Consider the following 14,417-nt stretch of genomic DNA (forward strand, 5'->3'; position numbering starts at 1 on the left):
ACCACTCTATTGTTATTGCTTCTTTGTTTGTTCCTGTGGTGGAACTGATTAGCTGCAAATAACCCAGATATACACAGGGAGAAGAGAACGGTTTCTTTTTTCTTTCCAAAGTACAAATAGTACGATTTGCAATCTTTCTGCTTTTATGCTTCATACTTGCCTGCTCAGCTCACAAACTCCATTTCATTGCCAAAAAAATACTTGGATTTGTAGTTGTGTTTGAGGACAAAGAAACAACTGTGTTGTCTTCTTACTGGACTTGTGACTGTGCCATCAATTTGAAGTCAGAAGCCCAAATTCTGGCTAAAGAGCAACATTTGTATCTACTTTAAAAGAATTTCTGGATGACAATTTGAAGAAATTGTTTTGAATCTCCAGCATCTGCATTCACATTGTTCATCCCTGAGGGAGACGGCTGTGCTAGAATTGTGCATGACTATAGACTTCAAACCATAAGACCATTAGGGTCACTACCCATTGTCTCTTATTTCAGATTTTCTAGATTATGCTCAGGTGGCATGCATTTTCACAAAGTTAAAGTCATCTATCAATTGATCAAAATGAAAGAAGGATGTGAATAATTAATTGCATTTGATGCAAGATATGGCAAGTTTGAATAAATAACTTTGGCATGGTGAATTGCAGGGTAGTTTTTTCCAGATTCATGAGTAATTTGGACAAGTATAATTGGATGACATACTGATCTTTTCGAGAGCTTAAATACATTCTGTAAACACAAACCTTTTACTAAATTGGGAAAAAAATTATATTTGATGTACCCCAATAGTCTCTTTAGCTTACTAGGTCTTTACAGAAGGAATTCAAATGCCCCTGCAAAAGTGCAATTTATAATTTAATGTAAAAATCTAAAAATATAACATGCATAACATTTTCCATGCACTGCTAATTTTTCATAGAAGATCTATCTTTAATTTTGCAACTAGATAATACTGCTATTTGAATTTTAAAGAAAAGATGAGTGTTTACTTGAGTAAGCAATATTTCAGAAACCAAGCATCCTTTTTACAACTGCTATTCAAGATCCGAAGTCCTCTTGCCAATTTGTGGTCTAAACAGATGCATCAAACATTGTATTTCACACCATTGTCTTCCAAGCACAGAATGGGGGAAAAAGAAGGGGATGAATCTTCTGCCATTTTCAGTTTATTCCAGGTTGCTTTTACCACCTGAACGAAACTATGACTTTTTTGGTCAGAGTTCTTGCAATGAAGACAGCATTTTAGCAATGGAGGCCCTTCCTAGAAGGTTAGTCCATTCAGAACAAGCACAGATTAATTTAGAAATTCTGTGGAATAGAGTTTCATACCTTGACAAATTAGGTGGACACACATTTTTGTTCTGGTTTCAATTTTATATCACCTATTTTTTTCAGTTCACCAACAATACCTTATCACGTAAACCTGTACATGAACTTCCCTACTCCTCTCTCCTTACAATAATACTGCAGCTGAATAACTTTGCCTCTCCATTCAGTAGCATCTAACACCAGTCCTAATCCTCAACAATAGCAGCAGCCTTCTTCTGAAAAACCAGTCCAAAGCCATCCCTCTTGGTGAAAAGACTGCTGTCCAGCCGGCAATAAGATGGCCCAATGCAGTCAATCAGCAGTGATAGCTTAGCTGGCATAGCCAGTAAGATGTCACAGTATATCATAAAATGCAGAGAAATGCTGGGAACCTCAATGAAATGACAACCATAGCAAACTGACAATGAAGCATGGATGAAAAACTGAGCAAAGCCACAAACACATCCGTCCCCTAGGATAGCATCAGAATGCCCTCAAAAATGTATAACATTGATAAAAGGGCTGAAACCATTTTATAAAAGTTATAAATTTACCAAAACAGTGAATGGAGACTATGAGTTGCCTTAGAGTTCATCCATCTGAGCTCTGGCCTATTCATTCATTCATTCATTCATTCATAAAATATATTGGCTGCCCATCTTACCATAGGGTAACTATGGGCAGTTTACAGTTACATCTAAGTTAAAACATAAAAAGTTAAAATAAATATTAAAACCAAAGACACATGGGGGAGGGGGAGGGTGGAGTTGCGGGGTGTGTGTGTGTAGGTGGGAACTCAACCATCTTCATTTGCACCCTTCCTGCACTGGGACCCCAAGCCGACTGTCACAATCACATCTTTAGACTCTTATAAAAAGATAGAAGGGTTGGGGCCAAGCTCATATTTGGGGGCAAGATGTTCCAGAGGGCAGAAGCAGAGAACGTCCTCCTCCTGAACCCCACCAGCTGTAATAATTGGGCTGAAGAGACCTGCAGCATGCCTCCTTTGTTGGCACAAGTCATAGTCTATCTGCTGCACTGTGATCCAATTTACTAAATCTATCATCTGACTCCCTGTCCCTAATCTTTTAGGAGAGTCTAACTCCTGGGCTTAAGATGAGCTTTTAAGGGAACTGGGAGGCTACTGCCAGACGCTCTGGTTGTTGAGGCTTCTGTTTTATAGCATTTCTGCTGCTTGATAACTTGCCATTGTCTGGTTTTTTTCTTCATTACTGATGTTTTGTGGGATGCTGGATCTTTTGGGGGGGGCAACAATAGAGTGGCAGGCTACTGTGGACACTCCCCTTGTGAGGGTTTACCTTGCTTGCCCCTGGGCAGGAATAAAGAAGTAGCATGCCTTTACTCTTCTCCTTTAAAAAAAAATGCCTTGGTTTTAAGTGTGAATGAATGGTTGCCTCCTAGGCAAGAGCTAGGGGAGGAACTGGTAGTTATTGCAGGTGGGGAACTATCTTGCAGTGGGTAACAACGGTTGGGGAGGCAGCCTTCGGCCTTTATGTGTTGCTGCTACTGAATGTCAGGTCAACCTGCAATAAGGCCTCCCTTATTCATAATTTAATCAATGGTGAGAGGGCCATCCAGGCAGGCTTTTCCAAGATCTAGCTGGGCTCAGAAGGGTGAGGGGTTTGCTCTTTTGGAATTGAGCCCAGGTGGTTTTGAATCAGTCAAGACTCTGGAGCAGGAATTGCACTGTGGCAGGTGTCATCCTAGGGTCCCTTTTGTCTCCAGGGGCACTGCACGAGAGGTTTCTGGATCTGAGACACTGTTCATTAAGTTGGGCTTTAGTAAGGCTAAGCTTGGTTGGTTGGGTTACTACAGTTGCACATTTCATTACTGAAAGCTCTTTTCTGGTTAAATGAAAATGGAACATTGGTAGTTTCTTGATGGTTAGTCCTCTTATATTAATTAAAAACTTGGAGTTGGCTTCTAGAGGCAATACTAGCGGTCCTGCCAAAGAGCAAGTTTCTTACAGTACTCATACACCAACATCTGATTTTCTGCATCTGTTTGCATCTTCCAAAGTGGTAACCAGGCAACAAGGGCAGCCCCTTTTTATATATATATGTAATACCATGATATAGTAAGTGTCTAAGTTCAGCAAAGAAATATATTACATGTATTCTCTTTTATTATAATACTGATAGGTAACCATTTTTTTTTACAGGTATCCCAAGAAGTTGGTGCAGACATATTCTGTCTTCCCTAACCAGGATGAGATGAGTGATGTAGTGGTGCAGCCGTATAACTCTCTCTTAACACTCAAACGGCTGACAGAGAATGCTGATTGTGTGGTAAGAAATATTGATAGGGAAATGCCAGTACTTCCCTCTGACAAAGAAAGGAAATTCCCTTCATCTAGTCATAGCACTTGGAGCATATCATCATATACCTAAACATAGGTACATTATAGTAGGATGATTTTATTGCTAAGCAAGTATTGTTTATGTAGGCTTTCTTTACTTTTGTGGCTAATGTTGGCATGACATGAGGTGCTTACCATCCAAGATCTTGCTGCTAGTTCCTGTTCTATTTCCTATTGATTCTGTTTGATAAAATATTTTTTTCTGTGAATAAATTTTGACTCCTGATGGAATGTCCATATAGTTTTCTTGGCAACAACATATGGAAGTGGTTTGAAATCACATTCTGGTTAAGTATTTAATTAGATTATTATTTAAGCATACAGAAACAATGTAGCTACAAAAGAAATTGCATAAATTGATGCTTTTCATGAAATTTAATTTTTCCTTTGATCAATGATAGTATGAGAATTTTCTTCAGCTGAAAAATCAAGAGCAAAGCTGATAAATTCTTAATTTAGAAATTAATTTGATAGCTGTATTTAGGTTTTCCCTTTTATGTTATTTTTTCTGAAGAAATATTATTCGGGATAGAGAAACTTAACATAGATATTTAAATCTTTGCTCCTCTTTAAAATAATATTTATTTATATCCATTTTCTCTTTCTTCCTTTTATCTGTAATTTAATTTTCTTTTAAATGTTATTTATTCATTTTATTTGTTCAGTAAACCTCACAATTCTACTTAGCAGGAAAAGTGTGCCCTCTCTTGTCTTTTTGGTCTAATAATACTTAAAACAATTTTCTTTTTTAACAGGTGGTTCTAGATAATACAGCTCTGAATCGTATTGCTACTGACAGGTTGCACATCCCAAATCCCACCTTTTCCCAAATCAACCAGCTGGTAAGCACTTAGAGAGGCTTCCTCAGGCTTCTTGAAAAAGAAAGATTATGAGATGAGTCATGCACAAGACTATTTCTATAAGGTAGTCAGAACTGAACAGAGATAGGAAGATGATAGGAAGAAATTCTGAAGTGAACATTATTTAATTTTCTAGGCATCAATGCCTTGATTTTCTATATTTTAAAACTGAAGTATTAATACCACTGAAGAAGATTACATACATTTAAAACAAAGAAGGTGAGCTTTGAAATGTAGAATAGGTGACAATCATTTTCTATGTTCTTGTCTTAAAATTATGGGTAGCTCACTTTTTGTCAACAATAAGCTATTCTAAAATGCTGGCTCTTGGTTTTCCCAATTTCTTTTTATATTTCAGTTTTGAGGATAAATTTTAGGCCATTTATAGATAACACTGTTCATGACAGTTTCCAGGTTGTTTTAGTATTGCTGTCCATACAAGAAGCCTCTGTATCTAAAAAATACTATATGTGATCAGATAATGAATTGATTCTCCTATGTACAATCCCAGCTTATTAGCCATAATAATTTGTAGGAAGAGCTAGCAAATACTAATATAGTGGTTGTACCTATTTCCCATTTTGAAAATTCTCATCATTTGAAATATAAGAAGTACAACTCCTGAACATACATTTGACAACTCTGGAGATTATAGGCTACATTTTTCAGGATGTTAGAGACTACAGTTGTCTCCTTGATTTTTTGGGAAGAAGTCCTGAAACTTCTGTCTTTTCTTTGTAGGTCTCTACTATAATGTCTGCCAGTACCACCACATTGCGTTACCCTGGTTACATGAACAATGATTTGATTGGGCTGATCGCCTCCCTTATTCCCACACCTAGGTTGCACTTCCTTATCACAGGATATACACCTCTAACCACTGACCAGGCTGTAAGTGATTTGACTTTTTTTTTAATTATTTTTTTATTTTTATTTTTATTTTATTTTTATTTTTTTAATTTGATTTATATGGCGCCCTTCTCCGGAGACTCAGGGCGGCTTACAATGCGCTAAGCAATAGCCTTCATTCTTTTGTATATTTATACAAAGTCAGCTTATTGCCCCCACAACTGGATCCTCAATTTACCTACCTTAGAAAGGATGGAAGGCTGAGTCAACCTTGAGCCTTGGCGAGATTCGAACCTGCAGTAATTGCAGGCAGCTGGTCTTAATAACCAGTTTAATAACAGGGTGCCTTAGACCACTGTACTACCAAGGCTCTTCACTTTAAATCAAGATCTGGGAGTCCTCATACTCCATTACAGATTTTCACATTGTATTTTCTGTGATATATTCAGATGATATGAGATTGGATAGAAATGATGTCTGGACAATTGTCATGTTAAAAGGATGGCCAGAGATTAAATTCACCTGTCAGACTAACCATGCTTTGCTTAACAGTGGTTATTGAATGAAACACAATAGTTGTCATGAATTAGGGATTATAAACCCAGTTACATATATCCTTGCAATCTAAACAAGCAGGGCTAATACATTAGGGATAGTTTTTTTCTGTTCTTTTAATATTTTGATGGGCTTAAGAAAAAGAGTGGGTGCCTTAAATATTGTACAGTCTTGTAAAGATTGACATATCTATAGCTTCCTGAATGTCCTTCAAATCAAATGTTTGTTACTCAGTGATGTCCCAATGGGATTATTTTTCTCCATTGCAAGTTTCAGGGTGGGCACAAAGAAAAATAACTTGATTTGAAAAATACAGTGATTGGTTTTACACAAGTTAAGGTTTTGAAGCAAGGCTATAGTACTTCGATATTGTTTGAATTGGTCATACTGCCCTACATGCAATTGTGATGAAATTATTGAAGATATAGTACTAGCAAGCATGAGCTCTCCTGCAGCCATGTTCCCAGAATGCTAAAAGCTGTCTTCATTTTTCATTCTTTTCAACAAGCAACGGGACAAGATGCCGAGGGGCAGATCGCAAAGACTAATGATTCAAAGGGTATCAGTTGCATGATGTTTTGGGGTGGGGGAATGCACAAAATTTTTGCTGTGCATTTTTTCTCTTCTCACCATCTTCCTTTTGGAGATGGGGTGCTCTTACATTATTTATCTGCTTCTCTAAATGTGAGTATATACTCTGTCAAAATAGCTATATTTCTCTTTTCTTTCTGTTGCTTATTATTTAAAGAAACAAATAGTTCATAGAAGGAATCCTAATTTTCCAGATTCAGGAAAAGTCATCTTGTATAAGTGGTGTGTGATTCTGTCATTTGGTCTAAGTTTTGGATTGGAACGAATGTGGTTTCATAGCTTCAATGCATGAAACCAGGCTATGGGCCTTTGTATAAATTGCCTTTAAATGAAGAATCCTCCGAAGCTCTATTTGTAATCTTTTTTTCTTTTGTGTGCAAGACAATCTTCAGTTCTCCAATATTCAGATAATACTTCTGTCTTATTTTGTCCATAGGTGGCCAGTGTGAGGAAAACTACTGTTCTTGATGTCATGCGTCGGTTATTGCAGCCTAAAAATGTAATGGTATCCATGGGCCGTGATAGGCAGACAAACCATTGCTACATTGCCATCCTTAACATCATCCAAGGGGAAGTGGATCCAACCCAGGTCAATAGCTTGAAAAACATTGGGCAATTGTTTTAGTTGTATTATTAAGGCCTATCACTTCTGATAATAGCAATGATCAAATAAATATACTCTTTTATGTCAAATCTGTATAATGTACAAGTGCTGATTTGTGGCAGGGATAATCTGTGATCTTCTGTGTTGATGAATTAGAAATCCTATGCATTATTCTCGGTCAGACTCTCAAATTAATGGTACATTGACTGAACATTTTTTCAAGAAGCTTTTCTACTATTGTTATTCCTCACTACAGTTGAATAATTGTATTTATATACATACTCACACTTACAAGCCATTTACCCCTCATCAGGTCCATAAAAGCTTACAGCGGATCCGAGAGAGGAAACTGGCCAACTTCATTCCTTGGGGCCCTGCCAGCATCCAAGTGGCACTTTCAAGGAAGTCTCCATACTTACCATCAGCCCACAGGGTCAGTGGTCTCATGATGGCTAATCATACCAACATTTCCTCGGTAAGTTTGATTTGGATCATTCATGTTGTAATTATTTATTTAGGATCTTAGTGTTCTTGTATCTGAGATAATAGCATGGAGATGTGCAGCAGTTCAGATTTTATATCCCAAAGGTGCTTTGGAATCACAGGAGTGGAAATATAGGATACTCTTGTAAAACAACCATGTCGTTTCAGAAATAGTTTACATTGATTCCTTGAGGAGGAAGAAATACAGGTTCAAGAAATGTGACAGTACTTGAAAGAATATTTTATCTCAAATTTCTGGTGAATGATTATGGGGGAAAATATAGCACACTTTCATTTCTTGTATTGAGAGGGGCTATTTGGTAAGGTAGCATGGGATTTCTGATGACTGAATTTACTCAGTCTTTTCCTTCTTTGGATTTCTTCCCTATAAATAAGCCCATTTGATCTACAGGAATTGTTCTTTAACACCAAGAGAATAAAGCTACCGTATTTTTCAGACTTTAAGGCACACTCCCCTCCTCCAAAAAAAAAGTGGGTGGAAATGTCTGTGTGTCTTATAGAGCTAATGTTGCCAAAGCCCTACCCACCCACTGGCCTCTGCCTCCCAGCAGTTTGCCTCCTTGCAACAAACAGCAAACAGCCTGGTCAGCTTCAGCACAGCCTGATTTAGCACAAGCAGCTGATTGACGGTTGGATCTGCCTCCTGGAATACCTCCGATCAGTTTTCCAGGCTGCGGGGATCACTGCCACCCATTGGTGCCATTGGCGCCCATCACTGCTACCACCTATCGCCTCAGCACGCCCCATTTTTGGACAGTTCCAGGCGGCAGAGATTGCCGCCGCCGTCTATCGCTGCCGCCTGGAACTGGCCAAAAATGGGATGTGTGGAGGCTGAAAACGGAGCATGCGGAGGCAAAAAATGGAGCGCACAGAGGCTGAAAATAGGATGCACGGAGGCGGCAATTGGTTGTGGTGGTGATTGGTGGTGGCAGCTGAGGCAAATTGCTGGGAGGCAGAGGCAGATTTTTTTTCTCTTGTTTTCTTCCCCAAAACCTAGGTGCTATAGTCTGGAGCATCTTATAGTGCAAAAAATATGGTAAATACCAACCATCAGGGATTTGATCCTGGATGTGTTTGCTGATCTAATATTTCTGCAGAAATGTGATTGAGCAAATAGGGCTAATCAGACTTCAGAATGCAGCAGTGGCTTTTGGTTGGAAAATGCCTTGTCCTTTGTAATCAGATCTCCTTTCCAAATGCTCTGTTCATTGATCCATCCAGACTGAATATGTTTGTTGTCCTGCTCATTTGCATGTACACTTAGCAGTGGTTTAGGTTTATTAATATTCCTCAGCAATTCCCTTCACCAAAACCCCAGAACTGTCCCAATTAAGTACAGCCAAAAGCAGACTAGTCCATAGAGCAATGGCCAATGAGTCCACTTGACAGTTTCCCAAAGAAGACAAATCCTCCAGGCTAAATTAAATCCACAATACAAGAGGATTCACAAGGCATGATCCAAAGTCAAGGCAGGAATCACAATGACCAGGAAACACGCAGCTAGGAAATGAATATATTGTTCCCAGCATCATCTCCATCTGTCTGGTACAGCCCATCAATAGGGGCAGTGTTGCCTCCTCATATGTAATCAGGCTGACCTTTGCTGCTACTGCCTTTTCTCTGCCCTACATATTCTTGGATTAGGTGCAGGAGGCAGTTCCTCCTCATCCCTAACCAGCTGCAGCTACATGCTTTCCCCACTTGAAGCCTAAGGGCTGTCCTGCTACAGCTGTGCTTCAGCCAAATCACTCTCAGATGGCTGCTCACAGCCATTGATCAACTCCTGTCCTGACATGCTTGGGACTGGTTCATCCTCCCCCAAACTGACATCTGGGAACGCATAAGGGAGTCATCACAATATGTGAATCTGATACCAGGATTATGTTTATATTTAACTTTCCCTGCTTGGGAGATGGATCTCAGCTGCTTGTTTGAAATAGTTACAATGTTCTGTTTGGGGGAACATGCTGAGACAATCTTAACTTGATGCAGTTTAGGAGGCTTAACAATGACAACAACTATGTCTCAGATATATTTTGTGGGGCATATATCTGATCTATAGGGCAAAAATCTGGTGATATCTAGGAGAAAAAGTTACTATAGCTGAGAAGCTTAAAAATTTTATGTAGTTAGGATCAGATTATCAGCAATACTGGGTGCATAAAACCTACACCTAGTTACTGGTTACCAGTTCTTAGTCACATACTCCCCCCGCACTTACGATGACAAGAAGCTCTCATTCGGGAGTATAGTAAGATCCTATTAAATTCCTTTCTACCCATACATGGATACATTCCTGATCTCTTAAGATGCTGATTAAAGTCAAGAAATCCACCAATCTTGACAGCGCGTAAGTTGATGGCCGATCATCAGAACACCACACAAAAGTGGATGGAGGCGTGGAATAGCTGTTCCCCCCAAGATGTCTCCGAGCATATCAGTCCTAGTAGTATACCTCCAGGATTTAGCCTACCCCGACACATATGGGTGACATATAATAGAATTAGAACAACTCATGGGGTGTGTGCTGACTCCCTGTATAAATGGGGAAAGACACCTTCAGCACAATGTGATTGCGGGGCCCCTCGACAGACTATCCAGCATATAGTGAGGGAATGCCCTAACAGAAGGTATCCAGGAGATTCTAGGGACTTCTTCTGCATAACAACGGCAGCTACTGACTGGATCTCCAAACTCGACATTAAACTTTGAAATGTTATTTCTGTTTTCCTTTTAGGTTTTCTTACTGTTTTTTTATTGTTTTAATTGTTTTTAACCTGTAAAAATGAAGTGTTTTAATACTGTGTGTGACCAACCATACGGTAAATAAATATCAGCAATGATTTTTCTACACAGGGGAAAGCAATTGTTGGGATGATACTGTTCTGGAAAGTGAAGATTTCTAATAGCCATTTTTATGCTTTAATTGGTAATCTTATTTGTATCTTGGCTCAACTCTGGAATAGAGAAGCACACATTTTTCTCAATCTTCGGAATTGAGGAAGTAATTTGCATAGTCATCTGAGGAACTGAGAATATTAATATGGTTGGAGAATCTATCATAATTTCTTCTTTTGAGATTAAAGAGCATTGTACCTTGATGGTTGCATCATTTCCTTGGAAAACAGTCAGAGAAAACAGCTTCTGTAGCTTGGGACTTTTCAACTGCATTATATTACAGGTTCCATCTATGCATTTAAGCCTCCTGAGACTGCTGGATGGTTCTATTTTAAGCCTTGAATTGAAGTGTCATTAACATGGAGATGACAGTGGGCTGTACTTCCAATTTTCAATTATTCAGTTACCATAGTTCTACATCATAGGGAGAGGTAAACAAATGAAATACCATCTTGATAAGTTAAAGAAACTGATAGTCAGAATTTATAGCAGTTTGGGAGAGGTTGTACAACTCATTCTTGATGGTTTATATTTCTTTTTTTGAGACTCTTGCAGCAATTTTAACTTTCAATTTGCCAATTGAAAGTCACTTTCCAAAAACATAAACCTGACCATACTTATCCATATCACAAACTACATTATTCCAAAGCTTTGGTGGGACTCCCTTAATGCATTTGGAAACTGATTAGTCAAAATTAGTTTTGTTTTTACCATCTGAGCTCAAGGTTAACATCAGACCAACAATCAAGTAAACAATACCCCAATCAAGAAACTGCCAAACAAGCAAACAGCCCAACCAAAGAACCTATAAGACCACTCCCCACCAATACTGATAGGCAAGCCACTAGAATATAAACTGACAGCAAACAGCACTCTTTACTAACATTGATGATACCTAATTTAGGTAATGCCATGTCTGCAAGAAAACAAGCTCAGAGAGCACCAAGTAGCTGAGTTTTTCTTTCAGTATGTTATTTTTAAATGTTTTTTAATTTACTAATTAGTGTTTTACTGCCTAATGTATTAGCCCTGGAAATGCCACTCTAGCATTTATAACAAAATACAGCAAAATAAAAATAAACCCTAATTTCTCAAAATAAAACTCCAGTTGATCTCCCACCATATATCTGGGTCTGGGTCCCTCAACCTGCAGAGGTTAGTAATTTCTGCTGGATGGCACCATTTTACTAACTCCACCTTCCTTCTCCCTTTTAAGCAAAATAGCAGCAACCAAAGTAAGAAATCCTCTTGCTCTTACTATATAATACTTAGAACTGAAAAGAGCAATCCAGTGCTTTATTTTATTGCTCCAGTGAAGGATATTTGGCATTGTTAGAGGCTTATATGATTACTCGACTCCCTCTCTGTAAAATTCTTCCCTATGCCTTTTTTGAACCAGTTGTTCTTTTCATCTAGCTCTTTGAGCGTACCTGCCATCAATATGATAAACTGCGCAAGCGTGAAGCCTTCCTGGAACAGTTCCGAAAAGAAGACATGTTCAAAGAGAATTTTGATGAACTTGATGACTCCCGAAAGTTTGTCCAGGAGCTGATTGATGAATATCATGCTGCCACTCGGCCTGACTATATCTCTTGGGGCACTCAGGAACAATAAATTAAATTTAAATATGCTTTTTTCTGTCTGTAGTCTCTTCTTGTAACAATAAATTCTTTGAAATCTGTCAGTCTTCCTCTTTCTGTTACTTATATCTGGAAGTAGTTGCAGATCTCTCTCCAAGAGAAGAGAACAACTATTCATTTAACTTTGACCATTCAAAATTATAACAGCATTGAAAAAGTGACTTTTTTTCACTCTTAGGATGTTGCAGCATCCCCATGGTCGCGTGGGGCATCTGAGAAAACACAGATACTTGTCAATTGGCATGTATCTATGACAGTTGCAGTATCCCGTGGTCATGTGATCACCTTTTGTGACCTTCTAGCAAAGTCAATCAGGAAGCCAGATTCACTTAACAACCAAGTTACTAATATAATGACTGCAATGATTCACTTAACAACTGTGGCAAAAGGTCATAAAATGGGGCAAAGCTCCATTAAAAACTGCTTTGCTTAGCAATGGAAATTTTGGACTCAGTTCTGATTATAAGTTAAGGGATACCTATACTTGGTGAACTATCATTAAGGCCAGCTTCCTCCTTTCTAAAGGAATCTGGCTAGATTAACATCAAGCAATATACCATTTTCTTTTGTTTATTTTTAACATTCTTAAAATGCTTTTTCTATCTAAAACTATGTTCATTTGCACTTCCGCTTATTTAAACATGTTTCTGCTGAGGAAGCCTCAGATTGGATAATGAAGAGAAATATCTACAGGCATTTTAAAATAATACAAACCTGTATTTCCTGCATATATTTCTGGCAATTTTGTATTACTCAGCATTTAATCTGCATATCCATTAGCATATAATGGATGAAGAAAGATTAAAACAGGAAGGGTAAGCTAGGCAGTGGAGGCCTGGGTATCTGTGTAGTGATCTATGCCAGTAATGAAGAAACATAAGTTACTGATAGTCAACCTACTTCGGCAAATACTGCTCCCTTTTGTGACTGATAGAGGGACTTCTTTATATTTCAATTTTTCAATCTATTCCTCAATGATGCTCATATATTACAGGTGTTATAAGACATACATGTAGAAAATTATAATTGCCATAATAACCAAGATTTCATATAATTTGAGCCAGCTTACTTTATTCTGTTGCTTACCTGCCACAGTGATTTTCAATAGTTAATCTGCCTGCTCCTGTGTCATTAATCCTATTGCCCTTGTAACTTTCAGGTGACCATCCGGGAGTTGGGACCATTTTTAATACTTGTTTTATTCCCTTTTTAGAGTTCTGCTTAATTTCCCCCCATCTTTTCTCATCTCTGAAAGTGGCTAGTAAATCCTGTCTTGAAAAGGGAGTGTTTTATACCAATTGCATATTTATTTATTTATTGGTTTATTTATTTATTGGTTCGATTTATATGCTGCCCTTTTCCGGAGACTCAGGGCGGCTTACAATGCGTTAAGCAATAGCCTTCATACTTTTGTATATACCTGCTTAGTAGGGCTTTCAGCCCCCTCTAAGCAGTGTTCTTTTTTATACAAAGTCAGCTTATTGCCCCCACAATCCGGGTCCTCATTTTACCTACCTCGAAAGGATGGAAGGCTGAGTCAACCTTGAGCCTGGTGAGATTTGAACTTGCAATAATTGCAGACAGCTGGTGCTACTTAACAGCACTTAACAGTACTTTAGTCTGCTGCGCCACCAGGGCTCTTAGTTTCTCCCAGAACTGATTATAGTCTTGCTTAAAAGAGCCAGAATACCAACAGCTAACTGACAGAAAAACCTAGATAGACTGGGTTGGTGGAGAAATATCCTTTTTATGCTTTCCTGCCTAATGGAATGCCATAAAGAAAAGTATGTGAAGAAGCTTGGGACTCTGCCTGCCTGCTTGCCAATCAACGGGATAGTTTTCCAAAAACAGAATGGGACCAGTTTTGCTATGAGGGGAGAATCTGACTAAAGAAAGATTAGAAAGCAATCTAAGCACTGTCGAGAAAAACAATCTGGAGGAACTTCACCCAATACATATCTATGGGAGAGGCTATTGGGCAGTGTCTCTAAATATTGCTGACCTTGCTATTTTTAAGCCCCTCCTTTCTCTTCTAGTCATGTGATTTAAAATGGAACAGGCTTAGAAAGAATTTTAGAAGCCATTAGCCTAATTTTTGGGAAAAGTAAAATAAAAAGGTAATGCTTTATTACAGCATTGTGTATATCAGGGTTTTGTGAAAAGTCAGCACCTTGCTCTTTGGGAAGGTTTGTATCTTCTGGTTTAATGTGTGTTGATCAGGAAAGCAGAA

General features: G+C 38.4%; 1 protein-coding gene across 1 annotated transcript in view; it reads left to right on the forward strand.

Annotated features, from left to right (window-relative positions):
- TUBG1 (tubulin gamma 1) overlaps positions 1-12,231 on the forward strand; it is a 35,782-nt gene extending 23,551 nt beyond the window's left edge. The window contains exons 6-11 of the mRNA XM_034416186.3: positions 3,489-3,615; positions 4,442-4,528; positions 5,288-5,437; positions 6,978-7,130; positions 7,459-7,620; positions 11,964-12,231. Of these exons, the coding sequence (XP_034272077.1) occupies positions 3,489-3,615; positions 4,442-4,528; positions 5,288-5,437; positions 6,978-7,130; positions 7,459-7,620; positions 11,964-12,161 (877 nt within the window). The 3' untranslated portion in view covers positions 12,162-12,231. The remainder of the gene's footprint in view (positions 1-3,488; positions 3,616-4,441; positions 4,529-5,287; positions 5,438-6,977; positions 7,131-7,458; positions 7,621-11,963) is intronic.
- Positions 12,232-14,417: the final 2,186 nt, after the last annotated feature.

The sequence above is a fragment of the Pantherophis guttatus genome, chromosome 4, assembly GCF_059756535.1.
Source record: "Pantherophis guttatus breed Tessera chromosome 4, ASM5975653v1, whole genome shotgun sequence".
Lineage (NCBI taxonomy): Eukaryota > Metazoa > Chordata > Lepidosauria > Squamata > Colubridae > Pantherophis > Pantherophis guttatus.